Genomic DNA, 25,175 nt, shown 5'->3' on the forward strand with positions numbered 1-25,175 from the left:
AGTGGCATATTTTTTCCGGCTGTGTATTTTCAAATTCTAGCGCACTCAAGCTGGTTTCTCCAAAATTACCTACCCCACCTTTAAGTTATAAGTCAGCAAAATCAATCAAATGTAAGTAAATGATGCTTTATCAGCGTACATCACAGCTCTCCTGAGGGTTTCAATTATTTTGTTGGTAGCTCATTCCTTACAACAGAAGCATCAGATTTCTTATGAGGAAATATGAAGGGTATATTTCAAGGTTGTTATGAAAATAAGTTATTGAGCTTTTTTCGTATCAACTTAGATTTGTTAGAAAATGTTTTCAGGTTTAAAGGTGGGGTAGGTAATTTTGGAGAAACCAGCTTGAGTGCGCTAGATTTTGAAAATACACAGCCGGAAAAAATCTGCCACTTCCTTATAGAGCCCCTCCTCCAACACACACGAACGCACACATGACCAATGAGGGCACGAGATAAGTCTGTGCACAGATGGAAGGCTGACAGGCAGGTAGGCCATCCAGTTATTTTAGCCGGGCCGGCTAAAATGATTGGTCGTGCTTTTTACAGTATTACGGCTTCCACAGATGAACATTTTTTATGGATTTTTTTTGTCAAAGCACTTAAGATATTCATTGCTATCGGGATGTTAAGAGCATTCCATGGACTATAACAAAAAGTGTATCTCGAGCCGGTTTCTCAAACTTACCTACCCCACCTTTAATTGACTGAATGTATTTGAAAAGTGGGCTTATTAACACATGAATACTACTGTGTAATATCCGTTTACATATTTAAGAAGTAAAAGACAAGCACAAGTTTCATTTGAGGGCCCAACGTTAGTTTATTGTAAAATGCGGCCATATCTCCGGCTAGGAAGGTCGTATCAACGTGCTCCCGTCTCTAGCACCCCCGCAGCCCGAGCTACTAGTGAAAGAACTAAACTTACATGAAACTTCCGTTGGGTTGCTTTAAAGTCAAGCTTCAGTTTAAGATTCACCCTGTAATCGATGTAAAACATGTGATGGAGCATTACTAACCTGACTCAGATGCTTTGTTTCACCAAACCATCTAGGAAAGCTCCGTTGGAAGCCATTTGGAAAAGTATTTCAAAAATACTTGGCAGGTGAGTGGATCAATCTGTCTATCACCTACTATCATGGGCCACTTCTGATTGGCTAACAATGGCTGGTACATGTGGAGCACAGCACTTATGATTGGTGTGGATGACTGACACACAAGAACAAAAAATTAATAAATCGCAGGCTTTGCGATTTGATAATCGCATCATTTAAAATCGCGATTTCGATTTAAAATCGATTAATCGTTCAGCCCTAATTCACATACAGTACACTGATATTCAAAATGCAGATGATTACATTTCTGATGCAGTTGGGTAAATACATTTAGCTCCTTATTACTGCAGCAACTGTTGCTCTAAAATCTAAGCATATGAGAACCTTCATTTGTAGACTGGTTTGCAAATCAAAGCATTTTTGTGACCTGAAATGTACAAATACACACGTAACTAGTAGTGGTAGTAAATAGGTTCTCAGTTGTTGCTCTTATACCATCATCCAACAAACAGCAGACTTTAACACACACACTTTTACAACTCTGAAATGTTCTGTAATCTCATCATTTAACCCTGCATGTTCTCGGTAACTAAAACCCTTACATTCAGCAATTTGTTAGATAGAGAGCAGCTTTATAATATCAAATTAAAGTTATGACATTTTGAATCCAGTGGCGCCTATTTAAACCAACTGCAACAGTTTTTCATTGTGCTGAAGTAAACTGTATGTAGACTGAGGGCATATATGCAGCTGTCATGTTTATCTTGAAACATGGAAAGCAGATGTTCATACATTCAGATGTGGCTCTAATAACAAATATTATTTGCATCTTTAATAACAGTTTCTAGATAACCGTATAGGTTCACGAAAGTCATCCACAGGAGAGTAGAAAGAACAAGTCATTTTCCAGGTAAAACTAAATTGATTTTTATTGAAATGTCTTGTACATTTTCGGCTGGGCAGGATAAGATGTCACTTCATTTCCAGTGGTTTCTCACATCTAAACACTGCCAGGGGTTTTTAACCTTGTTACTTCCTCATTAAGACTCTTGATCAAACCTCTTCCCTCCCACAACAATGAGTCACATTATTCATGTTGCTCAGACCCAATTTAAGCATCTGTATTTGATAAAGACAGAAATGTTCGGAGGAAAAGGAAGAGGACACACATGATAGAGGACACACATGATGGAGGACACCCTGAAGGTTTAGCCCATCATACATTTGCTGAAATTGCATTTTATGCTTTATATTCTGGGAAATGACCGATTCAAGGGGTTAAGGGGATCAAAATAATAATAATAATAATAATAATAATAATAATACACTGACCCTGCAGCCCGTGAACGAAGTAAGAGTACATCTCAAGTAGAGCCTAAAATCGTGAACAATTTTAATCTGCGTTGTCTTTGTTTTAATGAGACACATCCAAGATACAAGTGCTGATTTTCTGTCAATATCAACTTGAGACAAAAATAAATAAGCCAGGTCTGTTTTTAGATTAAATTGATTCTGACAGCCGAACAAAACAGCCAGTCTGCTGCAGAGACTGACTCTTTGACAGAATGCCACAACCCAAAATATATTTCAAATAGATCCAGCCAATGCTACTTAAATATCAATTTGTGGGGATAACATGGGGATAACATGGGGCTACATATTCTCCCTAACACAGGAGCAGCTGACTAGCCGAGAAGGAGCGAACCACTTCAAAAAGCAGATAGTCAACACCTTCAGTTGTGATCTCTGGGCACAGTGACTCCTCTCTACATCCCCAAATGTAACGAGACACATATTCCAGTATTTGTGTCTCTTTAAATTAATCCCCAATCATACATTTTACTCCAGTGATGCGGAACCAAAGAAGTATTTAATTTTTTGGCAAACAGTCTAACACAGGTTTGTAAACACATTTTCCCTTGTTGAAATAAAGACTTTTCATAGAAGCCATTCATCCATCCATTGAACTAAACCTATCAATGTTGACAAAAAAAAAAAAAAAAAAAGGAATCTTCCACTAATCTGCAGAACTCAAACTGAGAATCAAATACATTTGAAATCCTAATAGAGATTTGTTCTCTGGTGGATGTTTTTTGCTTCTTTCTAGGAACAGAAAGGGTTTTCCGCCGGGTAAAGCTGAAGAGGTTCGGCGCGCTCCTTTCCCAGGCTCTGCGCCGTTACGGAAAATAAGGATCTTCTAAATCTCTTCGATTAAGATCTGAGACGTCAGCCAGGTTGATCCTGAGTGCTCTGGCTAGTCAAACACTATATAGCAGCTTTTTTTTGTTTTTCACGTTTATCACTTTTTCTCCACATTTCTAGTTTTTTCCTTACACCTGTCACATCCGTACGGACACACACACACACACTCATACCATTTGTAACACTCCTTCCAGACTAAACTTTCTTCCTTCACCGCTCCGACATGCGCACAGACACACACACAACCTGTTTCCAGGCAGTTATAGTTCCTTTGTGTAGCCCCCCTAAGGGTCGCCAGACTCGACGTTTTCCGAGTGTAAACACCTTAAGGCACCCATAATGCAATGTGAACACTAAACACTGATGGTGCAGGGAGTACTTCCCCTCACCGACAGGGGGTCGCACTCCTTTAGTTTCCCAACCCCCTCCACCCCATGTGGCCATTACAACTAAATGTACAATCCATGCACACATACTGTTGTTGCTTCTCACTCAGGTCAGAGCCCTCCTGCCGTCTCCTTTCCTTTCCCCTTCATCCTCAAACTCAGCGAGGTTATCCAGTACAGTTTTATGAAAGGAGAGGAAATGAGGCAGGAGAGACGTCTGTCCCAAATGAGATGACACAATGGATCTCGCGTGCAAAATGGCTTCACAAAGTCAAAACACATAAGGCCTGCGGTATTTCTTTTTGCATTGTTGTCAAAAGTTAAACAATATATCATCTGCGGACTCTTCTTTGCACTACGAGTCCCAAAATAAATAGATCTCTCCCTCTTTTTTTTTTTTTACTTAAATACAAGTTCATATTTTCTCTGATGCTCAAAAATACTTTTTTTGTTCTTTTTTTTTGCCTGAAGATAAAGTCCTTAAAAAAAAAGGTTAGAAGATTTCCCCCCCCCCGAACCCCTTCACACATGCGGGCAGCCCCTTCCCCTGAGCCGGTGGTTTGAAATTCCACAGGAGCTCTTTGAGAAATAAACATAGGAGAAAGCAAAAAGACGGAGGGTAAAGTCAAAGTAAGTTTGTTTTTTTAAAGATTGCAGGCAACAACGAAGCCAGTGGAATCAAAGATGGGAAAAGAGGTAAGGAATGAAGGAACAAAAGGATGATGGGAGAAGGAAGACAGCTGGATGTGGAGGCAGTAACTGAAGGGGTGTTAATAAATAACAGCCGGTCGGACACCCCCTCCTGGGTCCACGCTCCTCTCTCAATACTGACAGTGGACAGCTCAGCACCAGGCCGTGGATCTGCGCTGGTCGAAGTCAGCGATGAGCCGCTTGATGTGGGCCAGCTTGTTGTGCAGATACTCGCAGCGCTGCTTCTCCTCGTGGTAGTTGGGGCTGTGCTGTAAAGCAAACGCACACATAATATCAGACTCCTGCTGCGCTAGACAGAAGGACAGCAAGCAGAATCAACATGAGAAACAACAAGCAAGTGTTTTGTTAGTGTGTATAAAAAAAAAACAGACAGAAGTGTAGAAGCACTCACGTGTTTCATCTTTTTGTACTCTTTCAACACTTCTTCTTGCACCTTCTGTAAAAATGAAAAATCACTTTTAATGCATTTGAACAGTACAATTACATTCATTGTAACAGGACAACACGTATACATTTAACTGATATAGAAATCCAAACTCTAAAGTGATATCCGTGTGATAACATGGCACAAAAGCAGCACCTAGAAACAATTATCCATGGAGACCGATTTTGTAGATAATAATAATAATAATAATAATAATAATAATAATACTACTACTACAGGGTTCATACACTTTTTCACCAATGATTTTCCATGACTTCTCCATGACCTTTACCTCATTTTCCATGACCAAAACAATTACTCTCTCTCAGCAGTACCACTGAAAATGGTTTATTTTAACATGGAACAGGACAATAAGGTCTGCATATGATACATGTTGTGCCTATCTAAAACAAATCAAATAGGCTTACTAGCTTCTACAGGCTTAAGCCACTAAAATCCCTCACCAGCAAAATACCTCGTCAGTTAAATGCCATTTACTTTACTCGTTTCATTACTATACGATACAGTATTTATTATCAATATAGTATTACTATTTCGGCGAATAGCTAAAATATAAATTATATTTGATGCAACTTTAGTTACATTTCCATGACTTTTCCAAAACTTTGGGAAAAATATTGTTTTCCATAACTTTTCCAGGGCCTGGAATTTGCTTTTTGAATTTCCATGACTTTTCCAGGTTTTTAATGACCGTAAGAACCCTGATAATAATATACTTATTCATCTAAAATATAAACAAAGACATCACTTCTTCCTTCCTGTGTATTCAAATATATTACCAAACAGTCTAAGCCAGGGCGGTCAAACTCAATTTCATCTCGGGCCACATTAGCATCATGGCAGTGTTGTAGTCAAGTCACCAATTCACGAGTCCAAGTCACTCTTCGAGTCCGAGTCACCAAGGGAGAGTCGTAGTCGAGTCCGAGTCCAAGTCCGAGTCACCCAAGGAGTGTCCGAGTCGAGTCCGAGTCCGAGTCATCATTACCTGTGTTCGAGTCCGAGTCCAAGTCCGAGTCGCCCAAGGAGTGTCCGAGTCGAGTCCGAGTCATCATTACCTGTGTTCGAGTCCGAGTCCAAGTCCGAGTCACCTAAGAAGAGTCCAAGTCAAGTCCGAGTCACAAGTCTTCATGTATTAATCTTCGTGGATATATGTGTTGAAATGTAGCTGCTCCTCTACATTGCTTTTATCCTGTCATGTTATACTAATCTGTCTATTGAACTGCTGTGAAGCCAGTTTGGCTACAATTCTTGTAATAGGTGCTATACAAATATAAAGCTTATTACTAATATTAATATTATTATTATTATATATAAATAAACTATGTTTAAAATGAGTTACCTTTTAGCAGTGTTGTAGTCAAGTCACCAATTCACGAGTCCAAGTCACTCTCGAGTCACCACTCTTCGAGTCCGAGTCACCAAGGGAGAGTCGTAGTCGAGTCCGAGTCCAAGTCCGAGTCACCCAAGGAGTGTCCGAGTCGAGTCCGAGTCCGAGTCATCATTACCTGTGTTCGAGTCCGAGTCCAAGTCCGAGTCGCCCAAGGAGTGTCCGAGTCGAGTCCGAGTCCGAGTCATCATTACCTGTGTTCGAGTCCGAGTCCAAGTCCGAGTCACCTAAGAAGAGTCCAAGTCAAGTCCGAGTCACAAGTCTTCATGTATTAATCTTCGTGGATATATGTGTTGAAATGTAGCTGCTCCTCTACATTGCTTTTATCCTGTCATGTTATACTAATCTGTCTATTGAACTGCTGTGAAGCCAGTTTGGCTACAATTCTTGTAATAGGTGCTATACAAATATAAAGCTTATTACTAATATTAATATTATTATATATAAATAAACTATGTTTAAAATGAGTTACCTTTTAGAGAAGTGATTATATTTGTATGCCAATATTTTCCTATGGTAAAGTTTTAGTTTTGCCCTTTTATTTTGATAGTAATAAGATCGGGACTCTTATTTTGAAGGAACTTTTACCGGTTAAATCGGTTTACTGATGAAGATTTAGCCCCAGAAAGCACATGGCTACTTAGCATGCAAAATGACGTCATTCTGCATGTTAAGTAGCCGTGTGCTTTCGTGTTATCGGCTGAATCTTTATTTATTGATTAGATCACGTTACTCTGATGATAGTGTTCAAGACAGCCTATATGTCTTAACTCGATGTTTAGAGTAATGTGTTACGGAGCCTTCTCTTCAATATTGTTTCCACAGAGCATTTTGCGCTGCTCTTTTCCAATGTGGAAGCAGAATGTGTGAAAGCATACAGCAAGATGCGGGGTGTGTCTCTAGACATCTTTAGACTGGAATAGCGGGGCCCAGTACGTGAACTCGCCTCGCAGCCGGTGCACACGCCAGGATAGAGGACATCAGACTCCATAGAAAACTTGCTCGAGTCCGAGTCGGAGCGTCAATGTACAAGTCGAGTCCGAGTCATCGTGGGGGAAAAAATTCACGAGTCCGAGTCCGAGTCCAAGTCAGCGTACGCGATAATTCACGAGTCCGAGTCCGAGTCCAAGTCATCGTGTGCGAGAATTCACGAGTCCAAGTCCGAGTCGCGTCAATCAGTGCGCGAGTCCGAGTCTCACGAGTCCCGAAAATCGGCACTCGAGTCCGACTCGAGTCCGACTCGAGTCCGACTCGAGTCCGAGTCCAGGACTCGAGTACTCCATCTCTGCCTTTTAGAGAAGTGATTATATTTGTATGCCAATATTTTCCTATGGTAAAGTTTTCGTTTTGCACTTTTATTTTGATAGTAATAAGATCGGGACTCTTATTTCGAAGGAACTTTTACCGGTTAAATCTGTTTACTGATGAAGATTTAGCCCCAGAAAGCACATGGCTACTTAGCATGCAAAATGACGTCATTCTGCATGTTAAGTAGCCGTGTGCTTTCGTGTTATCGGCTGAATCTTTATTTATTGATTAGATCACGTTACTCTGATGATAGTGTTCAAGACAGCCTATATGTCTTAACTCGATGTTTAGAGTAATGTGTTACAGAGCCTTCTCTTCAATATTTTTTCCACATAGCATTTTGCGCTGCTCTTTTCCAATGTGGAAGCAGAATGTGTGAAAGCATACAGCAAGATGCGGGGTGTGTCTCTAGACATCTTTAGACTGGAATAGCGGGGCCCAGTACGTGAACTCGCCTCGCAGCCGGTGCACACGCCAGGATAGAGGACATCAGACTCCATAGAAAACTTGCTCGAGTCCGAGTCCGAGTCCAAGTCAGAGCGTCAATGTACAAGTCGAGTCAGAGTCATCGTGGGGGGAAAAATTCACGAGTCCGAGTCCGAGTCCAAGTCAGAGTACGCGATAATTCACGAGTCCGAGTCCAAGTCATCGTGTGCGAGAATTCACGAGTCCAAGTCCGAGTCGCGTCAATCAGTGCGCGAGTCCGAGTCGAGTCACGAGTCCCGAAAATCGGCACTCGAGTACTCCATCTCTGCATCATGGTTGCACTCAAAGGGCCAGTTTTATATATAAAACTATATAAAAATACATATATAAATATTTACTATATATAAAATAATGTATTATATTACATTATTGCCTCTGCATTGGATTATTATGGGATAGGGTAATAACCTAATAATTAACTACGTCTGAAAGCAGAAGTCTGGGGCAAATAATTGCAAGTCTCTTCAGTGAGAATGTCACAAAATGATTTTAAAAGAAAAGTGAAATTCGGAAAAAAAAGTCAAAAATAAAAATATAAAGTGAAATTTTGAAAAAAAAGTAACATTTTGAAAATAAAGTCAGATTCTGAGAAAAAGACAAATTTAAGATGCATTGTGGAACATGTAGTTCATGGGCAACGAGCTTCTGTAAAGCATAATGTAACCGTATAATAAACATATTTTATTCTTTGCCAGCTCTTGCGGGTCCGCACGAAGTGAAGTCACGGGCCGGATTTGGCCCCCGGGCCTTGAGTTTGACACCCCTGGTCTAAGCCAACAGCTCCATGGTGTTTAGTTAAGGCATCTACAAAACACTTAGCTCTTACAATAAAAAGTAAATCATCATGTTAACTGCTACAAGGAATGGACAACATAAGAACCCCTCTGGAGGAGACTCAACAATCTCTGTAGTGCTTATAGGAAAGGGGTCCGCTACCTTTTACTGAGAGTTTATCCGACCTTGCCATTTAGAACGACAAACCCACCATAAATGCTCGATAAGGATTACACAGTAAGTGGCTTTAAAGAAACTGGCATGTAGAAATGTTTCACGCCAACTGGTCTGACCTGGTATTCTTTGGTGCCCGGTGTCATCTTCCGGCACTTGGCGTCCAGCTGGGTGAAGCGGCGGGTGATGTTCTCCACGCGGGCGTGTAGACGGCGATACTCATCGTACTCTGCGTTGAAGTCATCCTTGTAGCTTTGCCGCTGGTCAATGGACACCATGGGCATGTACTTCCTGTAGACACACAGAAGGTCATTTCAGTGTGTTCAAAGCTACAAGGACTTTCCTTGTTTTGAATACACCTCGCTAAAGGTCGTGATCTTTACTGAAAGGTGAGATCCTGTTGAGATTGTCTATCTGTGCAGTGAATAATATAGACGTTTTACCAATGAGGTGGAAATTGCAAAACATTTAACGTGCAGCAAAGAAAATGAATCACATCCGTGTTAGTTTCTGGGTTTTCTGTGTCCTAATTCTTAGGAACAGAAATGTTTTAAACTGTGAAATGAGAGAGCTGAAGGGTAAAGAGGTCGAGGTGACTCACACAACATAGTCGGGCATCTCAATTGTAGAGGAGAACTCGGTGGGCTGGTCCGTCTTCTCTGGTTTCTCTGGCTTCTCCGTCTTCTCTGGCTTCTCTGGCTTCTCCGTCTTCTCTGGCTTCTCCGTCTTCTCTGGCTTCTCCGTCTTCTCTGGCTTCTCCGTCTTCTCTGGCTTGTCTTTATCTGAAGAGTCTGAAGAAAGAGAGGAACGTTTGAGACTCTCAGATAAGATAAGACACCGTGGAAACGTACTCGTTATAGGAGCTCAAAAAAGTAAATAAGCAGAAGAAAAAGTGATAGGGATACAAGTACAGAAATGTCCATAAGGGATAATTGCAAAAATAAACAAATATATACTGCACTGATAATCCAATATTAACAGGATTAAAATGTGAAGAATGACTGACAAACATCACAAATGATCCTTTGTATTAGTAGAGTTGCTTTGGTCTGCTATATTTGCCAAATAATCCGTCACATATAAGGAATAGACCGCAAATGATGAATTCCTGTACTGGGAATACATAGAATAAGCACTACTTGCTTATATGACCTGCATTAGCATTCTCTTTAAAAAGAAAATAGTCTCTGAAATAACAACCACAACATTTGCAAGATCAGGTAAAGCAGAACTAATGAGGACAGTACACACGTTAACAGAGATACACATTACACACACGTTTTGATTTGTGGACACTAGGAGGCAGTGCAAATCCAAAACGAGCTGACAGTATAACTGGAGAATTCTACATATTTAAACAAAAAAGAAGATCTGTTTGAAAAAGAAATCACACCATTATCATTTTAATACAATTATTCCAATGAAAACAATTATCTTAAAATGATAGTTTCTTTCTAAAAAAATGTGCGGGCAGACACAGGAATATTATCACCCCAATGTTTTCTCTTTTACACAACGGACATTTGAAGTCGTCATGATGGGAAACGCACAGGTTTCTCAGGCAGGGTATATGCAGGAATCCTGAAGTCACATGTAATACCTTTTAAGACCTTTTTTAAGACATTTTAAGACCTCATCGCCACTTTGAGTTGTAACCGGTTACATTGGTGACACACTTTACCTCACATTGACTATATACAGTATTGATTGTCCTTCCTCCTTATCTTCCAACCATTTAGACGCAAACTTGCATTTCCCCATAACGATGTTGTTTAACAACCGGCGTAAACGGACCTTCGCGCGCTATCAGTCAGTGAGCGTGCGATGTCCTGTTCAGATGACGTCAAATCCAACGGGATGCCATAAATAAACTACACAGAATCACACTACACACCTACGCAATGATTACATTCAGGCAAACAATTTATATACTTATTGAAAACAAGCTACAAAATGTAATACCTTGGAAAATGCCGTTTAATACTTTTTAATAGCCTTCATTTTCGCTAAATTGATTTATCAACTTTTAATACTTTTTAAAGACCCCGCAGACACCCTGTCAGGTTATTTCACAGGTAATAAAAAAAATGTATTTCCATAATCATTTTTTGCTTTGGTCCGTACAAACTTCTGAGAAAATCCTGATTCAGCAGGTAGTAACCTGAGGTTGTCCACTTTGTCTGCTTTTTGAAGAGGGAGTGGTGCACATTGTGTTAATCAAAGCTTGTTTTTATAGAAATGTGTGGGTTTTAAATGCTATCTGGAAATGATGCTCATTCTGTGGGTGTGACACAAGAAACAAGCCCTGTTCCATAACATGTACTTAATTTAATACAGTGTCAATATTACTTCTCTTTTTGGATAAATACACCTTTGAAGATCTCTTCCCAACTAAATTCCCACAAACAGTAAGTGACAGTGCTTTGAAGTGTGCGTAAAGCATCAAAAAGGCTGATAGACAATGTCTTAAAACCTTTGGTTCAGTGAGTCTGATGATTAATAATGACGACAGAAACACACCTTGTTCTTTGTGAGGGATCTTGTCGATGACTTCTTCTTGAGTTCGTGTCTCTTCCTCTGCGTTGCGCTTCCTTTTGGCTTTGCGACAGTCTACGGCAGGCTCAGCGGCGCCGGGCGGACTCCTGCTACCTTTGTCCGTCCGCTTCCCTTTGTCCCGCTCTCGATCCTTATCTTTGTGCTTCTTGGATTTCTTCTTCACCTTCTTGTTGGCGCTGCTGGACGAGGGGGGGCTGCTGATGACAGTGGAGGTGACTGTGAGGGAGGTGCAAGAGGAGGGGGGAGGAGGAAGAGGAAGAAGAGGGGGAGGAGGAGGAGGAGGGCTGGGCGAGGCGGCCGGTCTGGGGACGGGGGTCCGGTAGCGGTCCTGCGGGGTCCTGTCAGAGGAGAAGGGGCTGGGCGAGGGGTCCCTGCAGGAGGAGCTCTGGTCCATGGGCAGGTCCTGGGTGCCGCAGCCCTCGGGGGTGCTGGGGGAGTTGGAGTGGGAGGCCGGGCTGGGCTGCTGGTGAGACGGGGCGGGGGGGTGGGACGGGACGGGGAGATGGGCGGGGGGGCCCGAGGCGACGTTGGAGGGGAGGGACGAGCGCTTGGAGCTGGGGCTGCCCTCGGGGCGGTCAGAGGAGGAGGCGGCGGGCCCCCGGCTGCTGAGGTGGGAGATCCGGGCTTTCTTGGGGGCCAGAGGGTCGATGAAGTCAAAGTCTGGCTGGAGCTTCTGGAAGTCAAACATACAAGATGAAGCTAAGAAAGTGCATGGTTTACCGTAGAGGTGTGTGTTAGTGTGTATTTGCTCAGATACCTGCGGGGACGTGGGGACGCTGTCTTTGGAAGGACTGCTTGAGGAGAGGGTCTCCAGAGGAAGACCCAATTTCCTGTTAGAGAAAGACAACGTGGTTAGTGCGGCGAAACAGACAGGACACATTAGAATCCAGTAATCAAACTTTTGTGTCTATTTAAAAATCACAGCTCATGTTGTACACAGGAATATATTTGTGAGTAAGCACACATGCATGGAAACAATGGTTTAAAATGTTTTAAATAATCTGCATTGCAAAGGTTTTAGGAAGGAAAATATTTGACATGTTTGTCGGGTCTTAAGGTTTCACCGAATGCTGGGCTGGTGAGTAACACTAAGACAGCTTACAATACTTTACAAGAAATGATCAGAAAGTCTGTAAAGCATTACAAGTGCTCATTTAGTGCTAATGCAATTACATTTTCATATAATTAACCTAATAATAACTGCTGAAGTGCTAAGACTAAATAACATGAACACTTGTCCAAAATAAGGAAAATGATAAGTGTAAAAACTAAACCTGATGGTGTGCTACATAAGCCATTATAATACTTTAAAGTTGAGCCATTCCTTTAACATACGGACTGAAGGTTGCTAGTGGTGAATTCATGTCAGCTCTGGCCCTGATGATGGCACGTTTACAACACAGAACACTGAGCAAACAAACATTGGGATCCACAGCAGCCTACACTACAGTTGGTGCTTTTCCTTCACACAGCACTGTTTACCTGACAGACAGCTTTACCTGACAGCCAGCTTTACCTAGCCGCCGCCTGCAGGGGGTTTCAACTAGTACTTACACTTAAGTGTGGTTCAACACCATGGGATGCAGATACTTTATTAGTTCAGACAGGTATGTATTTAGAGTCAGAGGGAAAATAAAATGCTAAATAGGCCACATCAGTACCGAGCCACGATCCGGTCCACCTGGGTCTTCTCATCTTCAGAGTAGCCCGGCCAGTCTCGCTGGATGTCTCGATAAATAAAGTCCTTCAGTGAGAATGTGTTGTCTTTGGGGTTCAGGTTGGCCACCTGTTTGGAGCACACAGAAACACACGTCGGTTAAACTGACAGCACGATACATGTACAGAAACTTCACACTTCCTGTGCTGGCCAAACATCTGTGCATGCAAATTGACCAATAAAGTGTCTTGCTTTTTGTTTGATCTTGTGTTTAATGGGGGGAAGGTGATCTTTTGGACACAACAATTAGGGTGAAATTACTAAATGTCATATTTTATAAAAACAGAAGTGACTACTTCTGGATTTTAATCAACAGGAATACACTTACATTTTTGTTTTGTCATGCTTTTCTCTGTGAAGCATAAATGTAGTTACATTTCGTTGTGCAACCCTGTGTTGCAAAACAACAATATATGATTCTTGAAACTCCAAAATGGAGGACATGTTGATGCTAATAATCATACATCATATTGTGGCAGACACCTTACAGTACCTGTTGCAGGGTGGTTCCTAATGAGGTTCGGTCCTTCTGGTTGATTCCGTCCCGCTGCAAACGTGCGAGCACTTCCAGCTTCTTGTAGGGCCGGAGCGCCATCAGGTGGATGAGGCGGTCCCTGAAGGGCCGCTGGGCCACGGGGTTATTGGAAAGGCACTTACGAATAGTGTTGGCTGGGTTGATGGGTGTGGAGCGTTTACGCTCGGGGACCACGTCATGGCCCGATAGCGCTGGCTTACGGATATGGACTTGCTTTCCTAGAGGGAAAGAAAATACAATTTGAAACATTTTTATTTTTCTGCATGGAAGTTCATCATCGTACATTAATATGCCGTCACATTTTCCCTCAACAATACACCTTTCTATCATCTTGATAGTTACTGAAGCCAAAAGCCTCAAATGAACCTAAAAACATGTAAGCTGTAATAAGCTTTAAGAAGAATTTTTTTATTTGTTTCAGATGGCCAAAAAAAACGTACACTTGAACCTTGGAAACTAGATCTGAAGGTTACACAAGGTGAAATTACGGGTGGTTCCTCATATCTAAGTTCGGGCAGACACTGCCTGCTTTTATGGCACCAATAACCATTACTACTTTCAGTGTTTACAGCAAAGAAGTCCCATTTATGGCCATTTAAATGACAGTTACCAAGAAATAAGGACACTGTTTACTTGATTGAAAATCACTGTATCAACTAAGAATAGCTTGAGAGTCTTGGTCATAGTTGTTTGTCCTATGGCGAAGGTTTTGAAAGACCCCTATACGTGACAAAAAGGGATCAGGATCCATTTAGAGAGGTTACACACTCTGCAGTGTATAATGACAGGGTGCTGCAGGTGGAAAGCTTATGTAACGATATTTCCTCTTTCAGAAAAAATCATTCTGTACATAGAAAACGTATGCAGAACAAGAGTATAGTAATTTACAGCCTGTGAAAATAAGAAGCTAAAGGTCCCTTTTGCATTAATAAATAGGGTGCCGACTCCCGACCAGCTGCTACATGCTCCTGTCACACCCCTTCCCTCGGCCGCCTCTCGTTTCCCAGTTTCTATCTGGGCCACTAAAGCTTATGCAAATGTTTCCCCGGGGCCCAGAGAAACAGGCCCGATGAGGTTTTAGTTTGTAGCAGGTTTGAGGACTGAGTTACACTTTTGATTTGAGTTAAAACAACGACATCTTTGATAAATGCTCAGATCTAACATACTCATTGACTCCAAACATGCATTCATGGCTAAAATGGTGGATAAAACTGAAACATTTCTTACTGAACCCAAGTTAGGAGTAAAGGTATGTATAATATTGTTTTTTTCACACTATTGTTTGATGAGGTTATCCCACCACTCAACCTACTGTATAAATAAATGACGAGAGCCATTAGATGGAGTATCTTGAAATATTTATCAAATCATAATTTTTTTGTTAATATCACATTCATAGGATATTTAGGACATTATTTAAGAAGTTAAAATAGCTACCTGTATCTAAAGTTCAGAGGAGGGTCTGCTATTTTTCAAAAGGAGCACAGTGGAGCTCTTTAACGGAGATTACATGATGTTTTAACAGGGTATAAAATCACTTCCAAAAGCTAAATAAAAAAAGAACTAACAGTACCTCCATGAAACCTGTTTACTCATTTACTAGCAGTGTTTAACAAAGACCACCACATTTATTTTCCTCCAGTGTTTCCCTGTGGTTTGTTAGACCTTTGATAGCGATACCATTTTCACATGATAAGAGAGCAGAGTGACGCTTCTCCTTCTCTGTGGCCTGCTCTGTTTTTTACCATATGAGCTTGCGCTTGAGATTCAAAAAGCAAGTAACCCTGCATGGTGACAAGTATAAAAGGGAAATACAAGTTAAGTCCTGCTTGGAGCTGATCACAACAGCACTTGTTGCCTGTCCTGGGACACTTTCAGTATAAATGTTGGCAGGCTATGTGTCAATAAAACTGAAATAGCTTCAGAAGCAACCTTTGGCCCTTATCAGTCAGACTGCTAATCTGGAAAAGACTGAGACAGCAAAATTGCCTACTCAGTTGTAATAACGGCTTTGAATGGAGCCAGGCCGTCAGCTTTCACCCATTCAGTCCCTCAAAGTCCCCCCCCAAGTTTGAAAAGACATGAGAGGTGTTGATAGGATTTAAATCCGTGCTGGTGTCCAGGGATCAGACTTGGCATCTGAGGGTAGAAAGGGGCCTTACCTCTGTACTGGCCCCCAGGCTTGATGACTTTGGTCCCACGTTCACGAGTGTCCTCCGCAGCCTGGGTCATGCGTTCCCGGGTCACCTGGTAGGAGTCATTAGTGGCACACACGGTGACTTTGTCCTGTACTGTGGCCAACATTGCCAGGTGTGAGGCCCCTGAGCTGGAGACAAAGACGGAGCGTGAGAGAGAACTGGGAGGCAGGGAGAGATTACCTTCTAGCAATGTGTGGTAAGACAGTAACAGTGGATTCAGCTGACTAACGTTACCTCGCAACATACTGATGGATGCACTCAAAGCTTCCCTGAGGGTTGTCTTTGCCCACATTAGACAGGTAGAAATCAAAACTGTTGAAAGGGTCTGGGGAGGAATCGTTCTTGGGAATTTTAATGCGCTGTAAGGGAGAAAAAGATAAGTTATACCATCTATTCACACCTGGGATGATTATTAAATGATGGGAGAATGACATTCATACAAACAGTTAATGTAGGTCTATAAAACTGCCATATGACAAACCACCTTCAACTCTTCCCTAGGTTTTCACCTTAGCGTTTGTGTATGCACATATTAATACCCTTTCACTAGCATGACAAAGGAAGGTCTCTGAGGTCTCAGCAGCTAAGAGGAGGCCGTATTTGAGTCTAAACAGTGTACATAGACTTCATAAGGGTCTGAAATGGGTGCCTCTGAACAGTTCAGCAGACAGTTTGCATAGAGGATAGGGTTTATATTAACAAATATAAATTAATAACCACATTAAAAGTAGTCCTACAAAGCTACTACATTTGCATTTAAATATTATGTACACTAGTATTAAAACTAATAATATATAATAATGTACAATAGTGGTGATTTAATAAGTGTAAACCGAGCAGTAGTTGAGCATCTGATTAACTAGACAAGTCAGTACAAGTTATTGGCTCTAAGCGATCATGTGGGGACGCCTTGATACAAATCAGCACATGCCACCAAAAAATGTGAAAGAATAAACAACATGAATAACTTGTCATTAAAGGAAAACCTCACACAGCGGCTAACGCTAAATTAGCTATTTTGTCGATTACAACACCGATTTGTTGTTCACTACTTTGACTCACTTGGTGAAAAAATATGGTTTGTTGATATAGTTAATTAATTTAAAAGTGTGTGCAAACTGTGTGTGGAGAAGTGTTTGGTTAAGAAGAAAAAACAGGAGAGAGAGAGCAAGATGCACAGACAGCAAACAGCTGTTAGCGAGACGGGCCTTACCCCTTGGAGTCCCTTGAATTGTATTGTGGGCCGCTGAGAAGGTACATTCTGTAAGTAAAGAGAAACAACCTTTTTACTGATAGCATCACTTTGAAAATGTAAAGTGTTATTGGCAGAGAAATACTAGTCAGGTAAGACGCAACAAATAGATACTACAAGACACATATTGGTGAAGAATCTGCAGAACATGCCACGCTATTTGACTGACACTGCAAACATTTGGTTGTAGAAACAGCAGAGCCTTGGGGTCCTATCGTGACAGCATCTAGTAAATGTTACATTTGAACATGTAAAGACAGACCACAGATAGGTGGTGGATAACATGCAAATGCCTTAAATGCCTTTGGTGACTGTCTGTATGTTAAAAGCGTTGTGCTGTGCCAGTTTTATGAATTGAGAGTATTTCTGATTTAGGGCTGCAACAAAAGGTGTATTTTCATCACTGATTAATCTGAAGACAATTCAATCAATTCATTTTCATGTTCAATAAAATGTCTGAAAATAGTACAAATACTAAATCCAATGTGATGTCCAACTGCTTGTTGTGTGACAACCAGTATACAAATGTAATACATTCGGTTTACAATCACAGAAAAAAGTAGCGGACCTTCACATACGAGAGGCTCAGGCTAGAACGTGTTGGGCATTTGGCAGAATAAAATAATTACAATCTTGACTAAAATAAAATAAAATCCGCAAAATAGTCTTTTGTTGTTGATCATCTGACATAAAGGTCCGGCTGCAGAAACAATGGTAACTGTCAGCCGAAAATACTTAATGAAGTCAGATGGCTAGGTCTCTAAAAAGAAACCTTGTGAGTCAACTTTACCTGCATCTTCTTTTTAAGTGGTTAAGAGGTGGGTGGTAGGTGAAAGTGTTTTATCTGCACACAAGCATGTGGAACCTGGACAAAACTCAAATACAGCAAATATTTGGACAAAGTATTTCTGAAATGTCTCTCTTTGTGTACGTTTACAGGTTTGAGTTTGATGGCTACTTGAAATGGAGTGGACAACCACAAATATGCAGTGGCTGCTCTGGGGCAGTTGGGAAGGGAAAGCACAGGAACGGCTTCTTCTTCCTTACACATCTGAGGCTGAGAAAACAGTTGGCCTGAATATACATTTCTTTAAAGTTGCATCCTTTGGTTTAAGTGGAATGTGCATTTTATTAACAACAGTTTCTCTGCATTGTTGGACATGAAAATAGGCTTGCTTACTTAACATGAAACAAGATGCAGATCTTAGATCAAATGTGTTCTTTTTTTTCCAGACTGAAAGAACCATGTCATGGTTGTTAAAGCTAAGCTACTCCAAGCCACTGACTGACTCCCTCCCCCACCCACCATCCATCCATACACTCACTCACACCAACCAGTCCTCACACACACCGTTCTGATCACATTTCACATCACCACAGAAAGACAAAGATAGCCAGCTTCCATAGTTCGATGACTGGTTGAGCTACATCACACGTTACTGAGAGGGAGAGAGGAACAAAAAGCAGGCAGTTTTGGCTGCTCAGTCAGCAAGAGATGGCAGGCTGCCGTTCAATGCAGCGTCAGACCAACATTACCATCCAATAAGGTTGTAGCATGGGTTGTCACAAAAGAATTCCTTCAACTTAGTGATGACTTGGTTTGCCAGATGTCCCAAACTCATTTTAAATTGTGCTATTAATCCACATTTGAATGTATTATACAGGTCTGAAAGAGAGCCATGGTTTCACATACAGGCGTGTGATCAGTGAGTGGCATACATACTGAAACACACACACCATGTGCCATAAAAAGCAGTCACAGAGAGACCTCTGAACACTACAGCCTAGTGCTAAGCTACAGTGCATCTGCCTAAAGCAGAGACCTAGGCCCAGTCAGTCAGGGTGTTATGTAACAGCGTTGTTGTTGGCAGACTTAAGGTCAGGTAACTCGGCTTCGAGGTCTCCGCAAGTCAAGACCGTAAAAGGTCCAGATTAGTATGTGTGGCACCTCAACAAGATTACACCATGTGTACAGTTAATTCAAGATTAACAAGTTATATTTATTTGCACAGGTATGCAAATGACTTATTAGCACACTCAGTTTTAAAAGCTTCACAATGACAGATGGCGTCAAGCTCGGGGGTGAAATGCAGTACATTTCATGAGGTAGTTTGATGAGAGCTACAAAGAACACAAATAAAGTCTATTTTAAATAAATGTCACTGATAGCAAGAGCCATTTTCCTATTATCTTTTTTTATCTAGGTTTGTCGCTCTCAGATACTATGTGACAATTGCCCTCTCGGGCAGCTTGAAGTAAAGTATGTAAAACCATTTCAACAATTTTGCAAACAAACCCATATTACATATTTGTCCAGTGTACACCTTTGAGGCCCTTGCTCATAACATGCATTAGCTTTAAGCATCCTGTAGCTACAATGTGGCAGCTTGTTTGACTGAAACAGTTTATAAAAAACTGAAATAGCTGGATGAGCCCTGCAGAGAGTTTCATATCTCTGCAGGTTGCGATGTGACGTTGTCCAAATGGGTTAAACTTCTCACCATATGCTAAGATGACCAGTCATAGAAACGCTCACACAACCACTAGTTATCAAGTTACTTTGGCCTTCATTGATCTGCAGATATCCATACTGACACAGAAATAATGGTACTACCTTGTCGAATGAAAGTTAATCTATCACTGTTTGTACTCTCAAATGTTTTTATCTGATGTTGAGTATTTTCTCAAAAGTAAAACAGGACAAACTATACAACTGGAAATGGACTGACTTTAAAACCAAATTTAGCTAATTTTTACTTTGAATTACAGCAATATATCACCACTATTAACAATAAGAAGACATCAAGACTAAATGTGTATTACAACTTTTTACTTGAAATGTTAGCTCTGTTTTCACTATTTTCTTAATATGCATTTCTTCATATGTATTTATTTATATTACATGTTGTTACTGTATATGCACCTATGTATCCCTGAGGTCAATGTGTTGTATGTATAAAATGTGTGATTCACATATATATTTTCTTGAATAAAAGGAGAAAAAAAAAAAGGAAAAAAAGTTCATTAGTACTTAACTAAGATAAGATTGTATGAGTGGGTGAGCGTTTAGTTTATAAAACTTGGCAAGCGAAAAGTCTATTGGTCGATATTAAATTACAACTTTCCTAATTTGGTCAAAGTAACGCTAGTTTGCCAAGAGAAAAATGGATCAGCCTGTACAGAGGATTCAAACTAAAGTAGCTAGCTCGCTAATCAGTGTCCAACTTTACCAACAGGTTTTCTAGACTAAATAACACTTGTCAGTTCGTAAAACCCGGCTAGAGCATTAGGCGAAACCCTCATTAAAACCATCCAGTTGGTAAATGTATCGACACACGACAAAATCAGTGAAAAAAACAAGAAGAAAGTCGCTCTGTCAACAGCTTAGCTAACTTTGTAGCTTTAGCTGTGCGTGGCAGTTGGTGCTTCCCAGCTGAGACGAGCTGTGTCAGCCCCGCAGTGATGGCTCATTTTAACGGGAATAACCGGTCGTTTCACTCACCTTACAATGTTGGTGGCTCTCTATGGCTTTCAGCGCTGTCTCGGTCAATTTGACATGTAATACGGTGACTCTATCAGCGCTCTGTCGGCCACAATTCAATCCGTACCTCCCATCCTCGGAGAGCGCCGCCATCTTTACCAGCCCTCCACCATCGTCCCTTTGAGGCTGGAGCATTAAGCAGCCGAGGTGCTCTCTCTGGCCCGGGGAGGGACTACAGCTGCTGCTGTCTTCAGGCTGACACTAGTGGATTGGTCTTGACTTGCTTGCTCGTAAGTTATTTACTTTCCAACTACAGTAAACTCACAATAAATCATATATCATTCTGCTTAAGACTGTGGTGGAAAGCAATTCAAAAACGTTTATTTAACTATGGTATACTGCCAGTGGTGTAAAGTAACTAAGTAGATTTACTCAAGTACTGTACTGAAGTACAATTTTGTAGGCCTACTTTACTTGAGTATTTCAATTTGTTGCTACTTTGTACTTCTACCCCACTACAATTCAGAGGTAAATAGTTTACTTTTACACCACTACATTTGTTTAATACGTTAAGATACTTTGCAGATTTGGATTAATAATGTGAAATTTAAACAACACTTAAAAAGGACTTTAGTTGGAGTAACATTCAAAAGCTACCCTGCAGTGTACAAAGTATTTAAAACTAGCTGCTAGTAATACCATTTGCATTTGGTATTATGACGCTATGGTGGAAAGTAATTCAAAACATTTCATTAACGACTGTAGCCTTCTTACATATTTCATTGGTTGAAGAAGTACTCAGATTTGTTACCTTAGTAAAAGTAGCAATACTAAGTTTAAAAAATACTTTAAAAGTCCTGCATTCAAAATTGTACTTAAGTAAAAGTACAATCAATCAAAATATACTTAAAGTACCAAAAGTAAAAGTACTCCTTATGTGTAATGGTGCATTTCAGAATCCTATATTGAGTTACTGGGTTTCTATTATGAGTATTCATGTGTTTTTATCACAAATGTAGAGCTAGTTTGAATAACTTGATATACTGCTGCTGGATATCTTAACCTATACATATATGTCAGAGTTTAGTTAATAAGTTATTTAAATGTTGTATCAGCTAATAATCCAAACCTAAAAAGTAACTAGTAACAAAGGCTGTCAAATAAATGTAGTGAAGTAAAAAGTACAATATTGGCGTCTAAAAGGTAGTGGAGTAGAAGTATAAAGTAGCATAAACTGACAATACTCAGGTAGTATATTCAAGTAACTCAAAATTGTACTTAGGTATACTCAGGTAATGTACTTTGTTACTATTCATCACTGGGCCTGTGTTACTTTGTACTTTAACATGTCAAATAGTATTTTTACATTTTACATTACATTTCATTTAGCTGACGCTTTTTATCCAAAGCGACTTACAATTACCAATTACAGGGACATTCTCCCTGGAGTAACTGAAGGCTAAGTGCCTTACTCAAGGGCACACTAGTGGTGGTGTTCCTGGCAGGATTTGAACTCACAACCTTCCAATCTTCAGCCCACCTCACTATCCATGATTAGACCACCACTATCCTTAATATTTCTACAGAGATATTCTGCCGCTTTATAACAAAGTAAAATATCTTCCAATATTTGCTTTAGGCCTTCATGATTTCACACATAACAAGTGTACCATGATTTATTTAGCTTTAAACTGGGTTCTGCTATCCATTTACAGAATCCAGACTGCTGTCATATTTTGCTCTTTTAAAGCCTCAATGGAGGAAACATTCTAGTTGCTAGTATCCCTTTCTCTGTAAGGGCACAGCCTGTCTCTCAAACACGCACACTGTACACTGTACACACACACACACACACACACACACACACACACACACACACACACACACACACACACACACACACACACACACACACACACACACACCACACACACACACACACACACACACACACACACACACACACACACACACACACACACACACATTAGTTACCTCTTGGCTAAACTGCCCCGGCCTGCTGTGTTTTTGCTGACATGCTAGAACTAATTCTAGCCTGGTGAAACTGTTAAAGGTAGCTGTTGTAGACTATACTTCAGTGTGAACTCCGGTTTGTTTAAATACAGTTTTAGCTGGCATTATAATACATACCAGCTTAAAAAATGTACTAAAGGACTTCTCGGACTATGTTTGTATCTAGCCTACTAATTAAACAAATAAACTGCCTAGAATTCTGAGGTGAATATACTAATATGTAATGCTTAATAGTAAAACCAAGTGCTATGCTTTTGATTGTTTCAGATACATTCTGACTAAATTCTTGTATTATGGCATTGTCAACCAGGACAGTTTTTCAATGCCAAAAACGATAGTGCCTATAATGAATTTTGGGCTCTAATGATCTTTCGGGTGGTTTTCTTTAATGATATGTGATAGACTGTATGTGACATCAGCACAATGGGCACAAGCGTGTCCCCGAGTGAGCTGCTCCTCCGCTATCTCTCAGTGTCAGTCCCCTTGACCTGGTGATAGGGCAGCATGTTGTGGTGTAGAGCAAGCCATGCAGGGTGGGGAAAGGCCTGTGTGAATCCAGCAGATTACCATAGCTCTTAACCCCACCCATCCCCCTAACAAGTCACACACACACTTTTGGGACTTTTTTACCCACTGACAAATTAGTTATTCTTTTTACCTGAAAAACACACAGAAAATATTAGTTAATGTGTGAAATGTAAATCTGAAACAATATTATTCGCCCTTAAAATCAATAGCATCATTGATAGTACCCTTCTTCTACTCAACAACAGTTAAACATAAGCCTTATTGGGTTGACAAAAATTGCTTCAGAGCATTACAGTACCTATATTAAAAATAAATTAAAGACTTCTCTTGGTTTGAATACATGCAGATTTTAAGTCTGTTTAATTCCAGAGGTGCTCTGTGCTCTGGTTAGTCTGACAGGTCGCCTGCTGTGCAAACAATTAAATAAAGCCTTTGGGCTGGATTGATTTGAGAGATGTTTTGTTTACAGAGGCCCTGAAGGTGTCACCTGATAGAAGCTCAAGAGCACAGTGTGAAGAATACTTAAAAATTACACACCCTTTGCTTAAGGCTAAACATTAGGAGACTATGGATTAATTGACTGTGAAGTCCTCCCTTAATTGTATTACCAGCTTGCTATGATGATTGACCAGAGACACTTATCTTTCAATTCATTGTCTCATTTTCTTCTCAACACAGTTACATCCTCCTTCATCACCGCGTTTAATTCCCCCTAAATTACTTTTCATAGTTCTGTGTTTATGCCAGGAATAACCTTCTACCTTATGCAATTCTGAGAAAACATCTAGGTTAATGATTGATAGTTGTATCTTTTGGCCGGGCTCCAATTTTGGTGATAATCATGCCCCTTTCACACCGGCGCTTTTCCAGCTCCTGCTGGGAGCTAGAGCCTGAAAAGCGCCGGTTTTTCCTGTTCACACCGCAGCGGCGGCGCGTCATAGCTCCGGAATGCGGTTCACTTCCAGCTCCAAAAAGTTGTCGGTCCAGAGCATAGACTGTATATATAAATGGACGTAGGGTCCGTGACGTCACCCATAGGATTCTGCAGAGTTGCCGAGAAGCCCTTAGTAGGCGGAGTCGGCCACTAACGGCTCGACAGTGACGTCTGAGTCTAACTCCCGCCTGCTCCAAATAAGGGCAAAGAGGCGGAGCCGAGGCGGGACCTTCTGCCTCCAGCTGGGAAGTAACAGAGCTAGCTCAAGCTAAGAAGCTAAGCTAACATGCTTCCCCATCAGCACACTGCCGTCACATTTTACGTTTCTAAGGTAAGCGGACATGAAACTATTCAGCAAAACTATAAATAATAATCTAAGTTATTGAGTTTTTAGCATAATACTTCAGAATCTTAAAATCCCTTAACGTTTGTATGCAATGTGCTAAATGCAACACTGGAATCAAGCAAATATTAATATGTTTGCATGACATTAGTTATTTATATTTTGCTATCACTTAATTATACGTTTAATACATTTAAGTTAAGCTAAGGTGCATGTGATGGTAGCTAGTTAGTGCTCTTACCTGTGAGGCCTCCTCCAAACCGCATTATAACCAGACTGTATCATTAAAACTATAAGTACCAGTTCTAGATCCTTGACTTTAGACAAACAATACAAAAGACAAAATGTATTTAAAGACCAATCTTTATTTGAAGGTGCCTCTTAACCTGGGATATTAGTTATACAGTAATAGTATTGACAATCTAAAAAAACTGAGCAACTCAACAGTCAACTTTATATTTCTTATTGTCTAAAGCATTTATTATTTTCATTTTCCCCTCTCATATTCAGTGTGGACGGATTGAGACAGCGTGGTGTCCAGAGAGCTGCAGAGACTTCAGGGAGAAACCTCCGTGTGATGGACGTCCTGTCTGTTGGTTTGGAGAGGACTGAGGGTCTTTCCTCTGTGAGGAGGATCAGGCCTGATGGAGGAGCCCATGCATAGCTGATA

At 40.7% G+C, this 25,175-nt stretch overlaps 1 protein-coding gene across 2 annotated transcripts; it reads right to left on the reverse strand.

Moving 5' to 3' along the window:
• Window positions 1-1,956: 1,956 nt before the first annotated feature.
• Window positions 1,957-20,896, reverse strand: ell2 (elongation factor for RNA polymerase II 2). 2 transcript variants are annotated; one of them, XM_034121653.1, is made up of 13 exons: window positions 20,688-20,896; window positions 17,147-17,194; window positions 16,168-16,292; window positions 15,898-16,061; window positions 13,694-13,953; window positions 13,145-13,269; window positions 12,241-12,313; window positions 11,448-12,156; window positions 9,706-9,718; window positions 9,529-9,642; window positions 9,047-9,218; window positions 4,745-4,789; window positions 1,957-4,601 (listed from the first exon to the last, which is right to left on the reverse strand). In XM_034121653.1, the coding sequence occupies exons 1-13, from the start codon at window positions 20,859-20,861 to the stop codon at window positions 4,485-4,487; spliced, it is 2,139 nt and encodes a 712-aa protein (XP_033977544.1). In that variant the 5' UTR covers window positions 20,862-20,896; the 3' UTR covers window positions 1,957-4,484. The 2 variants fall into 2 exon arrangements, with proteins under 2 accessions (XP_033977544.1, XP_033977543.1); XM_034121652.1 differs by having other exon boundaries at window positions 9,529-9,718.
• Between the last annotated feature and the right edge of the window lie 4,279 nt (window positions 20,897-25,175).

The sequence above is a fragment of the Trematomus bernacchii genome, unplaced genomic scaffold (genome assembly GCF_902827165.1).
Source record: "Trematomus bernacchii unplaced genomic scaffold, fTreBer1.1, whole genome shotgun sequence".
Classification (NCBI taxonomy): domain Eukaryota; kingdom Metazoa; phylum Chordata; class Actinopteri; order Perciformes; family Nototheniidae; genus Trematomus; species Trematomus bernacchii.

Excerpts from the sequence above, each read along its gene's own strand:
- ell2 (XM_034121652.1), bottom strand. The coding sequence starts at position 20,861 with ATGCTCCAGCCTCAAAGGGACGATGGTGGAGGGCTGGTAAAGATGGCG. Across the intron at positions 16,293-17,146 it reads AATTCAAGGGACTCCAAGGG|CGCATTAAAATTCCCAAGAA; the intron begins GTAAGGCCCGTC and ends TCTCCCTTACAG. Across the intron at positions 4,602-4,744 it reads AGTACAAAAAGATGAAACAC|CACAGCCCCAACTACCACGA; the intron begins GTGAGTGCTTCT and ends TTTGCTTTACAG.